The following is a 19,280-nucleotide window of genomic DNA, read 5'->3' as shown; positions in this document are numbered from 1 at the left end:
ATACTCACATTTGACTGCAATTCGATGATTAAACTTCCTTCAGTTGCTTTAGTAACCACTTTTCCAACAATTCTGTCACCCCTTTGGAAACCTCACTAGACTCTACTAATCCACTAATTTAGTTCTTCATGCTTACCAGCGCACTGGCCACCAGAAAACAGCACTGATTGCAGGACATGCATTCTGGGGTGATATTTGAGAATGCCTTTGCAAATATAGCCTAGTTTTCCTCAGTGTTTGAACAGAATTTTTTCTTTGTTGAATCAGCACTTGACGAAGGATCCCAAAAGGGTATTTCTCCATTCCAGCAAAAGCCTCTGGAAAGGCTGCGGTGACACTGCTTCTTTCATCCTCTTGGTCTTGGGTAAGGCAAATAAACTCTAGCTTTGCACCTCTCTTGATCTATGCCTTCCTAAAAGAAGTGACTTTCCAGGACTAAGCTAACAGATTCTAACAAAGGTTCTTATCATTAAGGGACAAATCAGCCTATTTTGCAAACTATTCCATCTGGAATTTTCAAAAGAGCCCCAAAAAGTTACACATCAAATGTCCATTGTAGTTCCTCAAGAGTCAGACACTGAGCTCCTTGAGTAATGCTTCAGCCAACAAATTCCGTTATGCTGAGATGCAAGTGATGTGACTAGAGCTGACCATAGTCTAACAATGTCTCATGCTGGATGTGGGCAGGAGAGCACAAGGGCAGGATAACATTAGAAGCCATGTGGCATCCTATGCTCTGATAGTTGTGTATGGTCACTTCCACAGTTCTTTTACCTCTAACAGCTTTAGGTGCCAGGCTGCAAAAAGGCATTTTGGGTAAGCCCAAAGGCCTATTGAGAGGCAGTCTGAGTGCAGGTCTAAATGAGCATCCTTTTGTGGATGCCCAAATAGATCTTTTTTTGTGGAAACACATCATACAGCCAGTGTATGGCAGACAAATTTGTGCCACTCTAGAAAGGACCCTGTCACATGTCAAAAGGGTAGGCAGGATTTGTAGGCAGCTGGAGTCTGGCTTGTCTTTTTAGTAGCATGGCTGTACCTGCAAAGCTAAGTCCAGCAGGGTTGACAGACTTGGATCAGGAAAATTACCATGGTTTTGGGATGCTGTTGACAGAGGCTCTGGTACAAAAGATAAATTAAATTCGTGTAAACTCCTATTACTGACGCTATACATATACTTTAGATAAAAGGTACCTTTTAGAACTTACTGTAATTCTGTCACTCAATTCCTTGTTAGTTTTGGCATCTTTCATAAGCACAATAGATAGAAGCAATTCTCAAAGTCTCAGAAGGGTACAGAGTAGACATCAAGAAAAGCACGCACACCACAGAAGACTGTGCCAAAACAATGACTTTACAAAGATCACTTTGCTATGTAGTCTATTTGAACATTGTACATGCCATGTCTTTCACCATATATTCTTCAGACTATAAATAAATCAAATTGACATATATTCACAATCTAGCACCATCTGCTGCGTAAAAGTGGAAGGCATTTTAAAACAAAAAAGGATCTGTTCCTTTTCCTGCATGATACGTCTTAATCAGTGAAATGTATTCCTGTTTTTACAAATGTGTAGCTTGACTTTAAATATAACAAGCTTTTGAAAAGAACCATTTGAGGAAACCCTTCTAACTACAGATGTCGTTTACTATTAGTTTCTGCACTGCATTAAAATTAATTTATTTGCAAAACACTAAACTGAGAGCAAGAAGCAAGAAGGTCTCATTTGAAGTGTGGTGAATCAGATGTTTGTGGAAGAGATGCATATAATCAGAGATACGGGTCATGGTTTATATATAAATTCTTCTAAATTAAGATAAATATTGGATTTAATAATTGAGACAAATAATTCTCTCATCATATAGTGTTTTAATTTCCTAATTATATTTTTCTAGTGGTTTATATATGCCCTTACAACAGGTCTTTTTTTCATTAGCTATGACAAAAGCATGAGGTATTATTCCCAACAAATTTCATTCAAGAACAAAAGTTATAATTTTTTTTCCTGTTTATTATACAATTAAAATAAATATACATAACCATGACATTCCAAGTGTCTCTATCACTTTTTAAAGTTTTGGAAACATCATGGCAAAGCATAGTGGCATACTCTAAAATTAATACAGCCTGCCTCAAAAAATTAACCTGAAGCAACTTGGCTGCCCAAAATGACACTAAAATTAGCTCATACAGGAACTTAACTCTCCTTTTCTTCAAGAGCTAAGCTGTCTCATTTGACTTTAGCATACAGTCTGTTACAGAACCACTGAAATCATTTCATATAACAAGCTCGTTTACAGTTTCTTAAGTCTCTCACACTAAAGCATCAAAAAATTATTTTAATTCCTCCCTCTGCTTTGTCGAAAATGCATTATTCTTAGCAAGCTGGCTATCAGCAACACAAAACAAAGGAATGTTGGATTACGTTTCTGCAAAAACAGAAAGGAAAAAAAGAAAAATAGCCCACAAAATTTCAGTGTGTTGATGTAGTAAATTCTGGCCTTGCAAAGCTGAAGCACTTGTCCTTATGGGCACTGACCCAAAGACAACTATCACTGTGGATCACTGGGTGCTGTGAGCCCTGACCAGAATCCTACCTGAACACATACCAGAGGCTGAAGATGGTCCCCAGAGTCCTTTGTTTCTGTCAAAAAAAAAAAAAAAATCTATTTTGCTTATTTCTACAAGGAGGGGCTCTCTCAACGATAAAAAGCACAAACTGTAGGCCAACCATCAGTCACATAGCTATTTGAACACAATTTTAAGTTGCTGCTTAGCTGCAAATGTGCATTATTATCAGGATGCTTTAGCCCTGCGCTGTGGCTAGCAGGACCTTCAGTGAAATACCTCTGAAAACCCCAGAGTACCCAGCCTCTTTGATTTTTCAATAAATATACTAAAAAGTATACACTGCTTGCTTTTCTGACCATTTCTTTTGGTGAGCTGCTTCATAGATGATAGTACTGGAAAGTGGAAAAGTGGAAGTTCTACACAGATAAATAGGACTCAGAGCTGAAATGTATTTTTAGTACTTCAATTTTCTGAATAGAGCTAAAAAAAAAAAAATTGCTCATGCTATAAGAACCAGTCATATGCTCCAAAGTTAAAGACAGGCTCCAGCTGCTCTGACTCACCAGCAGGTTTTACAAACTACAAAGGAGTATAAAGGCTTCACCTCTGCCCATTCTTCCTAATGTTTTCCCCAAGTAACTGCTTATTCATCTGCAATGAGGCTGAAGTGATGCAAACAGAAAAAAAAAAAAAAAAAAAAAAGTTATGAATTATTCCTTAGCACTCTGAACCTTAGTTTACTGATGTTGTCTTCCTAAATCACATTTTCTCCATATCAGATCAGGACTTCAAAATACTTGGTGCCAAATCACTGTCCTCAGAAGCAAGCAGTCTACAATTTCTACAGAAAAGCCTTGTGAACTTTGCTCATGGTTTCCATAATATTTCAGAATATCAATTCTAAACATAGCTGAATATTTGCCTCAGATGTAGTGATCTATTTCTTCAACTATGTTTTTTCAGTTGATAAGAAACTTCCTTCTCCTGTTTCTTGTAAAATACAAATTTATAACATCCCACATGCTGTCATCATTCCTCATTGGATTGACTTTGAATATACCTGAAAGCATTTCATTGCTTCTAGATTTTATCTGCTATGGTCCAATGAACTCCAGTGAGCTTGAACCCGACCTTGACATATTGCTCTTTACCTTCAGGTGATAATTCAGAAAGTAACCACTCACAGTCAAGTTTAAAATCATTCTTTTCAGTCAGTTTTGGGGAAAACAAAAAGATCAAAAACAAACCTTGACCTTCAGTGTTCTCTGACCTGAAGCCAAGTGCAGTCAGATTTTCTCCCATCCTCATGGCTCCCTGTCATATATGAAGTCTGAATCTAAGGCTTGCTGCTCACTTCATCAGGTGCAGGTCTGGAGATTCTTTTTTGTATTGAAAATACAGCTTACAAATACGGCAACTATTTCAAAATGTACTTCCAAGCACATAACTTCTAGTCAAAATAGGAAAACTGTTCCCTGAATAGATTTTCGGCATGAATGCAGCCAAATGAATTCATAGGCTTTTCTGAATCAATAAATAATTTCTTTTCCACATCAGAGTTGCGGCCAGAGAAAGGGAGCCTTAAGAACATGCACATTTTCATACCTGTAGCAGAGCCTTCTGATCAAATCACATCTGTGCATGTGTGAATTTAAAATATGAGCTTAATACAAAAAGCTTTGAAACTATATCCTTTTAAGTATATAGAGCCATTGCCTTGCTCAGAAGTGATCAAGTCCTCCCTGAGTATTATGCTAGCAATCAGCCCAAAACCTGAACTCATTTGCATTACAGCACACTACATCTATCTCACCTATACGCCAATGCTAAATCAGTCCCACTGGCTTCACTGGGATGAGCAGGTATCCAACACACTTGCAAAATCAGGTAATTTGATGGATTGTTTAAAGCTGTAAACTCAAGTCTTGTGTTTAAACCCATTCAGCAAGGTCAGAGGAGTAAGACCTCAATCCTTGGTCTGTAAATCCCTGTACTACAGCTTGGTCATTCACAGTGACACTGATGTCCCATGTGCATCCTCGGACCATGGACATAACAGTAATTGCAGCATTAACTAGTAAGATGTATGGCAGACTTTCACACTGAAATCAAGATCAGTTGGAAACCAGAATTACTCCCAAGATCCTTACAACCCGCTTCATGGCAATGCTTTGCACCTCCTGCCAGATACAACCAGACTTCTTGATGCTGTTTCTATGAACAGGCTAACAGGGCAAGTCAAAAATCACCAAAACTGTTTCTCAAATTTAAAAAATGGGAGTTTATTCAAATCAATTCTTTTTACAAGAATACCTGAGTCTGAGCAGGAATTTTTGGAAACTGAAAGACCAGTTTCCAAAATGTTTAGACTAGTTTCTAATAATGTCTAAAAGCCATCCCGGTGCATGTATTCTTCTTTGCTCTTGACTTCCATCAAGCAAATCATGTTCTATTCTTCACTCACAAAATGCAGCTTTTCATTATTCTCCATTCAACTTTACTCAGAAAATCTGAGTTCTCCCATAGAAAATAAAATAGGGAAATCTTGTCATTTAATCTCTATGGCCCTTGAGCAAACAAGCCTCTCAATGAGTAATATTTAAAGGAGATAATTTTTCTTCAGCCTCACCACCATCCTTTCTGTCTATGCTTTCCACTTCACACGATCAAACCGGTACGTTTTTCTCATCTAGGAAGCTCTTTGTTGCTGTAAATGCGGTTAGTTATTTTCTCTATATTATAAAATGCAGAGGACATACTTGCTTTACTGCAGCTATCAATAATTACAAAATCAGAAACTAAAACCAGTTGTTGCTTTTTTTTTTTTTTTTTTACTTAGTTGCAAAAGGCAGCCACCGTGGCAGCCAGCCAGCAGCACTGGTAGGCCCAGCCAGGGATGCTCAGAAGGCAGAACCCAGCCCATACCGCGCCCAGCCTGCGTCTGCGCTCAGCTCCGCGCGTCACCGCCGACCTGCGGGGGCTTCACCTCCCTTCGCTCCCGGATTTCCCTCCAGGGAAGCGCAAGGCCGCAGGACCCGCCACGGCTGGCTCAGACTGCGCCACCCCGCTCCCCACTTGCGGCGGCCCCGCCGGCCGCAGCCAAACCGGCCCCGCCCCCGGCCCCGCCCTCACCCGCATGGCCAATGGGAGCGCGCGCCGCGGGAGAGCTCAGCCAATCAGCGCCCGGGGCGGTGCTGGGGGCGGCCGCGAGGGCGCCCGGCGGCGGCCGGCGGCGACTGGGACCCGCCGCTCCGGGGCCGCCGCCCGGCCGGGGCCCGCGGCCGGGCCAAGGGCGAGCCACGCGGGGCGAGGGGCGTGCCGGAGCGCGGGGCTGCCGCCGCGGATCCGCGCCTGCTTTTCCCCCCAGCTGCTTCTTTCCCGGGCCCTGGGTGCAGCCCGGGCTTCCGAAGCTGCCCAGATCCCTGGGGTGCCGGGTGAGCATTGTCACCTCGTCCCTGGCCCGAACGGGGCAGTAGAACAGAATAGAATAGAATAGAATAGAATAGAATAGAATAGAATAGAATAGAATAGAATAGAATTAAAATAAAATAAAATAAAATAAAATAAAATAAAATAAAATAAAATAAAATAAAATAAAATAAAATAAAATAAAATAAAATAAAATAAAATAAAAAAACCAGCTCTCCCCAGCGAAGGCTGTCACAGTGCACCGCACAGTTGACGGATTGGAAGCCGCACCCGAGCGCGGTGGACCCGTGCGGGGCAGAGGGCGGCGCCGGCGGGATTACACCGCGGGGCTTGCGCAGCGGCGGCGGTGCGCATCCCGGACGGACACCCGCGCTCGCCCCCTGTCCCCTCCCGGGGACCCGGTGGACCCGGTGCTGGAGTGAGCATCTCCGCGAGGGACGTCGCAGGGATGGGGCCCTAAATATGAAATGAGGCAGAAGTGCTGCCTGTTGTCACCTCCTGCGTTTTGTATTTCGTTTTAGCTGCTGCATAGCAATTTAAAAAAAAAGAGGCAAAACAAGTTTTGTTCTTTTTTTTTTTTTTTTCTCCACTTCGGTCCTTTGCGGCTGTTTATATTCGGTTCGGCTCGTGTTTTGTTTCTTAACTCAAAAACTACGTTAATTTTTAGATATATAGACCATTAACTCACACAAATCGACTGTCCAGAGTGAGTTTTTTGGTAAAGGTAGCCTAAGTATTATAATTTGATGGGACGCTTCTATTAAAACACAAATTCCACTGATAACGTAAACAATTTCCGGATCACAGTTTTATTATACTACCCTTTCCACAACCTCATAATGTACATGACGCATCTCTCCCCGGCAGCAGCTCCATGGCAGGTGCCATCCTTTGGGAAGACAACAGATAAATATTGAAATGAAGAACTGGCCGGCTAAATTCCGGGTCCCGCTGCCGGTGCTAGAAATGACAACAGGATTTTCGACTCCACCGACAGACGAACAAAATCCCTCTCTCCGCAGGAGAGACCTTTTCCATTTACTTTCATGACAGAAAGGCAACTTGCATCCTGGGATAAAAGCGAATCGAGTAGGTGGGTACTTAGCACTAGCCCAGGAAAAAAAAAAAATAAAAAAAATAAAAAATCTAAATCCTGCAGCTTTTGATTCTAAGTCAAACCTTTAAAGGAAATATAAGCGTGGCATTTGAATTCTCTTTTCCTCTTACTGTCAAGCACGTTTAGCCTTCAGTAAGCAAACGGAGGATCAGTTTTGTATCTGAGATTCTTTCAGATGCTGGAAGTAATTTGTTTGTATTTTACATTGCGTCACCTACACCCTGGACTGGAATGGGGCCTGATCCTGGAAACTCACAGCAGCCTTCAATCTCTCCGTATCAATCGAAGAGATTTACCATCTGCTTCAGAGTTGTGAACTACGCAAAATCAAAAAGCGGGGCTCCCTCCCGTCTTCTCTGCCTGATCGAGTGCAAAGTGACACCCAAGGCACCAGCTCGGCCGCAGTGACAGGGAGACCTGCACAGCCGGCCGGTCACTATCGGCAGCGTTGCATGGCTTCCCGCGGTGACCTGGAGGATTTTCCAGGGGTAGCAGGTATTTTTCTGACAGTTTATTAAGTTGAACGCGTTTGAGGTTTTTCATGCCAACGGTATAAGGAGATTTTTCCCTCGGATAAAAGTAACAACGATTCTAAAGAAGAGCGTTTGCAAAAGGGGCACGTGTGACAGAACACAAACAGATAAAGCAGACTAATAATGTTCAGCTTTTAACATCTCTGTGCTGGCCCTGTGGGGGGAGGAAAAAAAAATATTTCCAAAAGTCGTAGGCATAGGAAAGAATGGATTTGGGGTTTGTTGGTTTGTTTTACTGAGCGAGAGAAGGAAAACACCCAGACGAAATATTCAGGGGCAAATCCTTTAGAACTTGGTCCAAAGACGCTGCATACAGCAGGATCTCCCGATCGCAGATGCTATCAGCACTATATGCTATAGCAGTGCTCGGAGAAACATGAGATCCTGCTGACAGCACTTCAGTGAACAACTAGACAGTGAACAACTAGACAAACAGTAGTTTGTCAGTAACTTTATTTTTTTTAAAAAAAATGGCATGACAAACTGGAACCAAGACCAAAATACTGTATCCACTGTACATCATTCATTAGAAAACAAACATACACCACATTTGTATTCTACCAAACAGAGAGCGTATTTCCTTTAAAATTATATAGTGCGTGCTTTTAGATTCATGCTTTTCAATATTTATTTTACATTTGTTACTCAAATATTATCTGTTATAAATAATTGCAACTTGATCAAATGGTGCACCTGTTAGCATATGCGACCCTCTTCAGCGCTGTGTGTCTTTTTGTTGCCTTTTTTTTTTTTTCTTCTTCTTTCCAAAAAGCTGTTGGTATTGCTTTATTAGGCCCCGAGAAAGCACGTCTGAGGTGTCAAATAAAGTGTACAGATGCTAGAGGCGTTTGCAGAGCCGGGACTGCTGCTGAGCCCCACGGCCGGGGCCGCTGGGACAAGTGACGGGAGAGCACATAGAAAAAAATCGTTTCCAAAAGGCACAAGTTCCTCGACACATAGGTACAATAAAAATACATGGCCACTGAAATCCAGGCTCCTGTGCGGAAGCGGTGCCTCTCCGGTGGGATCCCGGGCCCGCCAGGGTTTCGCCCCTCCCCGCCCCGCCCCGGCCCTCTCCCGGCACCTCGGTGGCACCGCGCACTCCTGCCCGCCCCGCCGGTAGCGGGGCCCCGCCAGCCCGCGCCCCGCCGAGACACGGCCTCCCGTGGGACCGCCCCGGGAGCTCAGAGTAAGCGGAGGAGGGGGGGGAGGGGGGCTGCGGGGCGGCCCCCCCGTCCCCTCCCCGCCCCGCCCCGCCCCGGCCGCCCCCCGCATCACTGCTCGCGGTTCCTGCTGCCGCTCTCCGGGTCGCTCTGGTCGTCGGTGAAGCAGACATCCACGTCGCTCTCGTTGTCAGTCTTTTGCTCCTGCTCGGGGTGCGCGTAGCCAGAGTCACTCTTGTCCTCGGCCGCCTTGCCGAGGCTCTGCCCCGGGTGCCGGGACTTGACGTGCCGCTCGAGGTCGCGGCGCCGCACCAGCACCTTGCCGCAGTACTCGCAGCGGTAGGGCGTGTTGCCCTCGGCGTGCAGGCGGATGTGCTTGTTGAGGTTGCTGGGGTCCCCGAAGGGCCGCAGGCAGACCTTGCACTTGAGCGGCTTGTAGCCGGTGTGAGTCCGCATGTGGATTTTCAGCCCGTACTTGCGGGAGTACAGCTTCCCGCAGTAGAGGCACAGGTGCCCGGTTTTGGGCTTCCCGCCGGCCGGCCCCGCCGCCCCCGCCGGCAGCGCCTCCAGCCGCCCGCGGCCCTTCTCGGCCGCCAGCTCGGAGAGCTGCTGGGTGTGCATGGCGATCTCCCGGTCGATGCTGGCCAGCGAGCCCAGCTCGGCGGCGTGCAGCCCCGCCGCCGGCCCCCCGAAGTACGACACGGACTCGGGGTACTTGAGGAGCCCGCCGAGGTGCAGCTTCAGCGGGTAGTAGGGCGCGGCCCCGTAGAGCAGCTCCCCGTTGTAGACGGTGAGAGGCATCACCGGCAGCCCGCACTCCCCCGCGTACGCCTTCAGCCCCTCGAAGGGCGGCAGCGCGAACCGTTCCAGCGCGCCGCCGGGCAGCGGCGGGTAGCGGGCGGGCGGCAGCGCGGCGGCCGGCGGGCCCCGTTCCACCTGCCGGAAGGCCGAGGCCTCCTCCAGCGGCGAGAGCAGCGGGAAGGCGCGCAGCCCGCCGCCGCACGCCAGCCCCGCCGCCGCCGCCGCCGCCGCCGCCGCCGCCGCCGCGGCCGCCGCCGCCGGAGGGGCGGCCTCGCCCGGCAGAGCCCCGCACTTGGGAGGCGCCTCGGCGGCGGCGCGTCCCGCCTTCAGCCCCCCCAGCAGCTTGGAGAAGCCGAGGCCCCTCGCCTCCTCCCGCAGCGGCCCGGCGGGGCGGAAGGCCGAGCGCGCCCCGGGGCAGAGCGCCAGCCCGTTGCCGCCCGCCGGCCCCAGCAGCGGCCCCGGCCCGCGGGCGGCCCCCACGCTCATGTCCAGGGCGCGCTCCTGCTCCTCCTTGCCCCCCGCCGCCCGCTTGGGCAGCCCTGGCTTGGCGAGCGGCGGGGAGGCGGCGGCTGCCTCCCTCTTGACGGCCTCCCGCGGGCCGCAGCCGGGGGGCGGGTGGCCGCGCAGTGCGGTGGCCGGCGGCTCTTTGGCGGGGAGCCCGAAGGCGGCGGGCCTGCCGTGGTCGTGGTGGAGGAAGGGCCGGCCGTGGCTCAGGGCGCAGTGGAAGTGGACGTGGGCCTTGAGGCTGTTGGGGTACTTGAAGGTCCTCCAGCAGTACCAGCAGATGTACCGCTCCTCCCCTGCGGAGGCAAGCGGAGGGGCCCGTCAGCAGCGGCCGCGCATTCCCGTGCCTCCCCGCACCTCGCCTCTCCGCGCCCCGGCCCGCCCTCGCCGTGCCGCCGTGCCGTGCCGTGCGGGAGCTCCGCGGTCGGGCCTGCGCTCCCGCGGACGGGGCGCCGGGGGGGAGCAGCTGCTGCCGCGAGTCGTCTGTCGGGGAGCCCATCTGTTGGCGTTTGCAGAGGAGGTAGCGTATGTCAGGGAGTCGGCTGCACCGAACAAAGGCCAATCTAATGATCGTGAGCCCCTCATTACGAGGCGAGACAATATCCGATATGTATGGGCCATATGTAATCGTTCCCTTTCAGAGGACAATGCCCTTTGTGCCCCGTCCCCTAAACATTTCGGCTTCTCTCAAGCGGAACAGACCTCGGTGGCCGCGGCCGTGGTGACTGCCCGGCACCGCGGAGACACGGGCTTCGTTTTCCTCCTCCCGGCCCGGCTTGCCAGCAGTGTCCTCCCGCGGAGGAGCATCTCCCCAGACCCGACCGTGAAACGCGGCCTCTGCGGGCAACCTGTCTGTCTGGGTTTCTTTCTTTCCTTCTTTCTTTCTTTCTTTCTTTCTTTCTTTCTTTCTTTCTTTCTTTCTTTCTTTCTTTCTTTCTTTCTTTCCTTCTTTTCTTTCTTTTCTTTCTTCTTTCTTTCTTTCTTTCTTTCTTTCTTTCTTTCTTTCTCTTTCTCTCTTTCTCTCTCTCTCTTTCTCTCTCTTTCTCTCTTTCTTTCTCTTTCTTTCCCTCTTTCTTTCATTCTCACTTTCTCTCTCTTTCTCTCTCTTTCTCTCTCTTTCTTTCTATCTCTCTTTCTTCTCTTTATTCATTTTTTCTCTCTCTCTTTCTCTCTTTCCTTTCTTCCTTCTCTCATTCCTTCCTTCTTTCTTCTTCTCTGTGTGTCTCTTTCTCTTTCTCTTTCTCTTTCTCTTTCTCTTTCTCTTTCTCTTTCTCTCTTTCTCTTTTCCTTCCTTCCTTCCTTCCTTCCTTCCTTCCTTCCTTCCTTCCTTCCTTCCTTCCTTCCCTCCTTTCTCTTTCTAACTCTGTCTCCCCCTCCCTCCCTCCCTCTCCTCTCCTCTCCTCTCCTCTCCTCTCCTCTCCTCTCCTCTCCTCTCCTCTCCTCTCCTCTCCTCTCCTCTTTTTCTGTCTGTATGTATCCACCTCTCTCTCATGTCCCTCCCCGTCACTACAGCATACCGACAGGACGTTTCAGAAGCCCCCGGATCTCCCTCGCACACTGCCCACCCTGCCCGCCCCCCGCTCCTCTGCACTCCTGAGCTGATGCACCCAAACGCCGAAGGCCGGGCCAAGCGCCACACAGGAACGAGAGGCCGCTCCGGGCCTGGGGCCAGCTCCTCACCTTTCGGGGGGTCCCTTGGGGGGCGATGAGGGGGTGAGGTGGAGCACAAGTGACCGGGGATGCCGGGGGCCTCGGCTCAGCCCTGCGCTGCGCTCCGCGACAGCCGGGGGGCACCCGGGGGGGCGGCGGGTGACCCAGGTGGGCACGCTGGCCGCGACCAGCCTCCCGAGAGGGCTTTTACTGCAGCGTTTGGGCCGGGGATCAGCCGGTGGCCACTGCGGGTGAAACACCCGTCTTTGCTCTCCGCGGGAAGCTCGGGCGCGAACTCGCGTGAAAGGATCCAGCGCTGTGGCGTGTCTCGTCGCCCGTGTCCTTGCCGTGGTGTGCAGCCCTTCCCCGCTTGCCGTGGAGCGGCGGTCCGCGGGCTGTGCAGCGATATGCCTGTCGGCGGACGTGGGCTTTTCGCCCCATCGAAGGAAGGAGGGAGGCGGGAGCGTGTCTGCCCGGGCCTGGGTGAGGCAGCGGCCGCGGGAGGCGAAACAGTGGCCTCAGTCCCACAGCCCTGCATTGTAAAACGCGTTAGGGAGCGGAACGGACCGAGAGGCCACGGACCTCCGCGGGCTCCCTCCCACTGCCTGCGTTTGCCTTCGCGGGTCTCTCGCTCGGCGCGGTTTGGCCCCGGTGGTTCTGAGCAAAAGCGTGACGGGACCGGCTGCCTCCCGAGCGCCACCGAGCCCGGCCCGGCGCGTTCCCGGGCTCAGCTCCAGTCCAGCAACCATTGATCGAGTTAAAAAATAAAAGGAGGGAGGGAGAAAAAAAAAAAAAAAAAAAAAACAAAAAACGAAAAACACCCCTTTGTTGTCATGGTAAACCCAAATGTATGGGGTCAAACAGAGATGATTTCCAAAGTTTTGTTTTCGGTTAAAAAAAAAAAAAAAAAACACACACAAAAAACCTCTCTTAATTTCTTCTGCCCTGGGTTGGTTTTGGTTTTTTTTCAGCGTACTATCCTTAAAAGAAGAGCGATTCAGCATTTTGATATACCTATTCTGAGTCCATATTAATTAGTCTAGAAACTGTGGGGCCGGAGACACAGCAGATCCGCGGGGTGAGTTTGCAACTAAGCCTCGCTTCGAAGGGACGAGGCAGATGCCACATGCTGGGTGCCTCTGGCAGAGCTGAGCTTTCTTTCCTTTATTTCCTTCGAGCAGCGCTGGTACCCATCCGCGGGCAGGGCTGCTGGGTGAGGGGAGAGGGGTGCAGAACCCAGCACCGTGTCTTCCTGCCTGCAGCCCAAAATTTCGCCAGAGGCCAGGCTCTTCGAGGAGGTGACCGTCCCCAGACCCTCACTGCCCTTGGTGGGGAGGATAGAGACGTGACCGAGAGTTTCTTTTCCGGGTACAAGTTTAGTAGGAGGAATTTGAGGGTTTGCACATCGCACGAGCCGGAGGGGACGTGAGCAGCCGGCGTCCGGCTTCTGGGCAGTCACCCCTCCAGGCCGGACCCTGATGACCCTGCGGAGCGGCCAACCTTGGGGGTCGCTTCGGGGGGCTCAACCCCTCGCCGGATCGTGCCCTCGCTCCCTTCTCAGGGGCACCGTCAGGATGAAGGATCTTCTGAGTAGGGCCGGAGCAGGGGCGTCCCCGGTCGCCAGCTGAGTTTAGGTTTAGCCCGAGGTGAGCGAGCGCCCGCCGGTCGCGCCGAGCCCCCGCCGCCTCTGGGAGCGGCCGGACCACCGGGATTAGCGGGAGGGTGCGCCCGCCGCCAGAGCGGACCGACTGGTGAACGCTGCGGGGTGTCGTTTTCTTTTTCCCATTTTAATGTGTTGCCACCTCATCGTTTTTGTTAACGTCGGTGTATTTCCAGATAAGAATCAGCTTGCAGACTGAAACAAGCGGCCCCCGGCGGGCGTCGTCCCCTTCCCGATATCCTCGGGTATCCTTATCTGAATGTCATCAGACGCCGACTTAATTTTTTTACCTAATGCATCCTACTTTACAGGGACTACCCAGTACCGTTTTGACTTGACTACATGAATCTGCCCCCAGAATAACCTGAAAGGAGGGTCTGAAGCTCTGACCGAGGAACGTGCAAGGTGAAAGGGATGTTTTTAGAAACTACCAAGCCAAATTGCTGTCTCGCATAACAACACCAGCGCTGTTTCATAGAAATCCCATTTGCCTATCAAAAGATCATTAAATTGTGCCGATGACGGAACGGCTCGAGGCATGGGGGGCTTTCCATACGCCACTGAGTTAATAGATCACCCTTTAAACATAAGCAGATGGAGTCTTAGTTTAAAGGGTGGCAGGTTAAAAGTCACTGCAGCTGTGCTGGCATTAATTTTTCTGAGGGCGCGGATTTGAAGGGCCCACGTTTGCCTACCCCAGTTCGAGCTCCCGTCAAAGGTGTCAGTTAAAGAGTGTTTGTTTTGTTTCATTTAATTTGGTTGCTCTGAAACGAATTGCCCGCATCTGTACCTTTCTCGTCGTGCGTCGGGGTGGCCGTGACGGGGATGTCAAACCACTGCGCCAGGGGGTTGGAGTACCAGACGGTGAGCTCCTCTCCCGGCTGGACATCTCGCAGCGCCCGGTAGAAAATCTGGGAGGGGAAGAAAGGAAACTTCTTCAGGAGGCTTGAGAGGGGAGGCAGGTGGCGGAGAGCGGCGGCAGGCCGGCCCGGAGCCGCGTGTGGGGTACCTGTCCTCCTGGCAGATCCGCAACAGCCTCCAGTGTCTGCTCTTGGGAGTTTCGGGCAGCCCGGATTAACCCTATCCACTCCAAAGCGGAGCTCCCGGCTTCATCCACTAATTCCCCTCTCACCATCCGCACCTGGAAGACAGGCGGCACCGCTGTCACTTCCACGCGAGACGAAACAGAAAGAAAGCGAAAAGCTTACCCGTCCCCCTGCCTGCCTGCCTGTCTGCCCGCTCTGCCTTGCCCGGCGAGCCTGCTTTCCCACGCCGGGCAGGCGTCTGGGCATCGCAGCTCGGGAGCAGCGGCAAGAGCATCCTTGACCCTTCCATCCTCGCCCACCCTCGGGGTGGACCTTCTTCGCCTCGCAGGTGCCTTGGGAGAGCCGCGGCTGGCCTGGAGGGGGTGAGGGGGTTGCTGCTCTGCGGGGGTAGGGATGGAAGAGCCCGGAACCGGCAGCATTGCGAGGAGAAACGAGATTTTTCCCTTGGGTCGCACTGGCCCAAAAGCACCTTGTTCAGTCGCAGCTGCTGATTTTAGCTTAAAGCTATAGTAAATGCCTAGGTAAGACTTTTTTTTTTTAAAAAAAAAAAAAAAAAAGGGTTTGTGCGGTGTCTGAGTTCGCGCAAAACAATTGCGACCTACAAGATACAAGACTTGTTAGGATACGGGGAAAGGGGAGAGGATTCTGCTTAGCTACAAAGTCTCTGTAGCCCCATACTTCATAATCTGCTTGCCCATACAAAGAGAAAATGAAGTGCCCGTTCCCTGAATGACCGTGCAATAAAAGTCATCGGAACAAAGCCGTCTAAAGCGAGAAACCAAGGGAGCCAGATGAGAAATAAATTTGAGTGGGCTGGCAGAGCGTTTAAAAACAATTAAAGGACATTAAAAATCCGAGCGGAACGCGTGAGCCACGGCTGCCCGGGGGGTGGAAAGAGGGCTCTGATCCGCAGCCCCCCGAATAGCGTGCTGGACGGGGCGAGTACCCTCCACCGCCTCCTCCTCGCTCCTTCCCAGCTCGGACATCGACTGAGCCCGGCGCCGGTAGCCGGGCGGCCGTCACCCCCTCCCGCCCCGGCTGCGCGGGTCGTTTTCGGCTCCGGGAGTAGGAGCCGGCCCCCGGCTTTGCGAGGAGGCCAGGCTGTGCTCTGCCGGGCGCGGGGCTGCCCCGGCACCGGCGACTCGCACCCCGCCGCCGCCCCCGGGGGAGCCTCGGCCCGCTCGTCTCGCGCTCCCCTCCGGCCCCAGCCAAAGGATTGGCGGCCGGGGAGAGGGACTGGGGAGGGGTGGGGGACACAAGCCCGAGCCAAACGCAGAAATAAATCGGTGCGTCTGCCTCTCTCCCTGCTCCTTCCCCGGACGAAAACCGGGGGCTGCGAATGCCGCACGCCCCCGTCTCGCCGAGGCTCCGGGGTCGAGGAGCCAGCCGAGGCGCGCCCGGGCCCTGCCCGGGAAGGGGCAATGCCCCAGTGAGCGAAGCCCCGCGGGGCGGGGGCCGGGCGGCGGAACCGGCACCCTCCGGCACCGGGCACCGGGCACAGGGCACCGGGCTGCGGCGGCGGTTTCAGCACGTCTATGTCCAAGGCGGGGGCGCGTCCGCTCCTCCGGGAGAGCCCCCCCGGTGCCCCGGCTTCGCCGCGGAGGCCGGCGGGGCTAGCGGGGCCCCGGCGCTGGGGAGGAGGGAGAGAGAGCACGGGCGGGCGGGCTTTCCTGGCAAAGACGCGAGGAGACATCTCGGGACGCTCTGGAAACGCTCCCCTTTCCTTTCCTGGCTCGCTCTGGGAAGGGAGGATCGAAGAGAGCGGGGGCGAAGAGCAGCCTCTTCTCCCAAGCTGGCTTCCCCCGAGTCAGCGAAAGAGCGAGGTCCAGCGGTGCAGGAGAGAGCGTAGGAAAATACCTTTTTCTTGGGTCCTGGCTCCCTGCGGTCTGACAGGTACTTGCCCAGTTTGAAGATGCCCGGGACAGGACCCAGGCGCAGCCCGGCCGGGATGCAGCTCTCGGCGCTCACGCTGATGGCCGGAGCCCTGCTGGTTTGCATCGCTGCCTCTGGGTGGGAGCGCTCGGGAACCCCAACTACTTAAGGGGGCCGGAGTGACAGCGGCGAGCGGCGGGGAGGATGAGCACAGGCGTATCTCCGCCCGCAGAGTGACGCGGCGGTGTGCGGCCGCCGGCTTTTCAACGGGAGCAGGAGGGGTACCCCTTGGCAGGGGGATGCTCTGGGGCGCAGAGTTTGGTGAGAGAGTTTGGCTCCTCGAGCAGCTGCGGAGTCCCATCCAAGAGGGTCACATGGAGCCTTTCCCTAACCCTCCTGCATAATCAGGCGGAGTGAATGGCTGGCAGACAATGGGCCAGGCGACCTTCCCATTCCTAAAAATCCAATTTGTCAAGGGCAAAGAAAAGGCGCTGGTGAATCAAAGGTCTGGAGGGACCATTAATCCTCAGCATGGGGTATTGTCCCCGAGACAGTTACGATATTTTAAGTGACAAATCCACTGTATAATTTCTCCATAAATTTTACTTCCTTTTATTGTTCCTCGACAAACCAGTTTTGGAAAATAAGTGACTATTTTAAGTCTACTTGGCTGAGCCTTTTGAGGTTTAATATACTTCAAAGATTTTTAATTCTCTTCCCTCGGCTTTATTGTAAAAGAGATTAAACAAAGAGATGGGGAATGTTTTGAGGACTTGTTAACTTCTATTGATTCCCGGCGTGTGCCATACAGAAATTGGGCAGGTACTTGATGGGAAAACACCAGAAAATACCTACACATTTTTTTTCTTTTTTTTAAAAGAACGACCATATTACCATTTCAGTGGGTTGGTTTCAGGCCAGTAATCTGTTCAGAAGAACTTTGATCCTTAAGGAGGATGAATAGCACAAAATATGAGCCGCCGTAGCCCTTGTAAAACACAAACCGCTGCATCTGCGAGCGCTGGGGAAGCTGTGCCTATAGCTCGTGCGATTAAGAAATAGAGACAGGAGGAAATAGAGACATACAACCACCATGAAACTGAGGGGCACGGCCAGCAGATAATACAGATGTCTAGCGAACAGTCTGCAGCTGGATTCCTCGTTTAATACATCCACAGGTTCCTCTCCCACACGCAAAACCGCTTGCACCGAGACTGCTGTCGGAGGTGGAACCTGCAAAAAGCCACAGTCAATAAAGCCAGAACGAAGAGACTCGAACTGAGTGCGTCAGCGTCCCTCCTTTGCGCATAAATATTTTAATTAAGACACGAAGCGCTAGGATTAAGTCGGTTTATAATTCAGGCTAGATAAATGTCCCAAGAATTTTCCAAGAACTGAAAAGGCAAAGTCTGTGCCTTTTTTCTTACGGACATGCAACAGTCCAGATGTGCCCGCCAGACCAAAGTGTGCAGCAACAAATTCCACTTTCAACTTCCGCTTTTATAGTCCTGCCTAATTCCCGCTAACAGGTTTTCTCTGCTCCATGCCTCATAAGTCACCAAAAATAAGATTTCTGAACTTTTCTCCTGCGCAGAAGTTGCACACGAAGATTTTACCCATTGCTTTCAGAAGCAATGCCAGACATGGAGCTTCACACACACACACCCACCCCCCACCCTTTCTAATAGTGAGACCTAATCAATTTCAGAATTAAAACCAAAAAGCTAAGCTTAGAGCTGTATCTGCCGATAGGTGCCAGGTAACTGAGGAGGCTCTTCTCAAGTAACCCCGCTTTCTGCAAGCTACACCTTGGCACGTCGCTTTCGATGTGACCGTGAGCGTGGGCTTTACTCCGGATTTGTTTGCCGCCGTCAGGAGCGGCCCCGTGGCAGCAAGGGCCACCCAGGTGGGCGCGGGGGACGGCACCGATTTTGAACGGGCGCGTTTCACCAGTTGGCGGCCGCAAAGATGCTCTTTCTCCTCTCCCACCGCGCCGGGAGAGCAACTGAAAGCTCAGCCTGGCGAGTTGCCGCTGCGATGACATTTGCCCGGGCCGGTCGCCGCTCGCCCGGGCCCCACCGCGTCAGCGCGCTGCCAGCCCGCCCGCGGACACCGGCCCCCGCTCACGGAGCCGGGCCGACCCCTGAAATGTCACCACCCCTGACGAGGCCGGCGGGCAGGCAAGGGTCCCCCGAGACGCCCGGGACGCCCCCGGCCCTGCCCGCGGGCGGCAGGAGGGAGAGCGGGGCTCCTCCGGCCTGGCGGGACCGGGAGGGGACGGGACGGGACGGGACGGGACGGGACGGGTGCTGCCGCCGCCTGCTCCGGGGGCTGCTGGCCGGCACTGAGTCGGTGTATTTTTTGTAATGATACGTACTGGCGCGCACGCGAGATAAACGTCGCGCCTGCCCCCCCGCAGCACCGATGACCATCGATCACATCTCTCCGGGGTGCGATGGCAGGGACCGACCCGGGAGCGCGGAGGGGGGGGGTTCCTTTTCACTTCGGCAGGGACGGGAATGGAGGGGGGGGAGAGGATGTGGGGAACTGAAGATGACCCCTTTGATCAGCGGCCTGAATGGGGAAAAAAGGATAAACAAGAAGTTGAGGGCAATAAATTTAAGCCATGAACATGTCCCTGTAACCTCTGGCCCGGCCGCTTGAGGATGAGACCGGGTTGAAATTCCGAGAGCCACAGAGGTGGAGAGAGGGCTTTTAAGGCGACCAAGGTACCCTACTGCTCCGCCTCGGGAGCCGCTCCCTCCCAGGCCTTAATGAGTCAAAAAGCGTGAACGACACGCGAACAATTTTATCAATAGGACCATGTAAAGGCCGACTGTGAGGAAAGTTATTTATTAATATAGCCGATTGTGGCTGGTTCCCATCCACTCAGAAAAGAAAAGCCCTTGCTCTGGAAGCATTCACACCAG

At 52.3% G+C, this 19,280-nt stretch overlaps 1 protein-coding gene across 2 annotated transcripts; it reads right to left on the bottom strand.

The window, feature by feature from the left end:
• Positions 1–7,163: 7,163 nt before the first annotated feature.
• On the bottom strand, positions 7,164–16,805 carry PRDM13 (PR/SET domain 13). Of its 2 annotated transcripts, none has more exons than XM_074896091.1 (4): positions 16,336–16,805; positions 14,442–14,573; positions 14,223–14,367; positions 7,164–10,418 (listed from the first exon to the last, which is right to left on the bottom strand). In XM_074896091.1, the coding sequence occupies exons 1-4, from the start codon at positions 16,474–16,476 to the stop codon at positions 8,929–8,931; spliced, it is 1,908 nt and encodes a 635-aa protein (XP_074752192.1). In that variant the 5' UTR covers positions 16,477–16,805; the 3' UTR covers positions 7,164–8,928. The 2 variants fall into 2 exon arrangements, with proteins under 2 accessions (XP_074752192.1, XP_074752193.1); XM_074896092.1 differs by having other exon boundaries at positions 14,223–14,343; positions 16,336–16,796.
• Positions 16,806–19,280: the final 2,475 nt, after the last annotated feature.

Source organism: Athene noctua, chromosome 1, assembly GCF_965140245.1.
Source record: "Athene noctua chromosome 1, bAthNoc1.hap1.1, whole genome shotgun sequence".
Lineage (NCBI taxonomy): Eukaryota > Metazoa > Chordata > Aves > Strigiformes > Strigidae > Athene > Athene noctua.
The sequence above is the reverse complement of the archived record's forward strand: the minus strand, read 5'-3'. Positions and strand labels throughout refer to the sequence as shown.

Excerpts from the sequence above, each read along its gene's own strand:
- PRDM13 (XM_074896091.1), bottom strand. The coding sequence starts at position 16,476 with ATGCAAACCAGCAGGGCTCCGGCCATCAGCGTGAGCGCCGAGAGCTGC. Across the intron at positions 14,574-16,335 it reads AGCCAGGACCCAAGAAAAAG|GTGCGGATGGTGAGAGGGGA; the intron begins GTATTTTCCTAC and ends CCTGTCTTCCAG. Across the intron at positions 14,368-14,441 it reads CGGATCTGCCAGGAGGACAG|AAGTTTCCTTTCTTCCCCTC; the intron begins GTACCCCACACG and ends AGCCTCCTGAAG.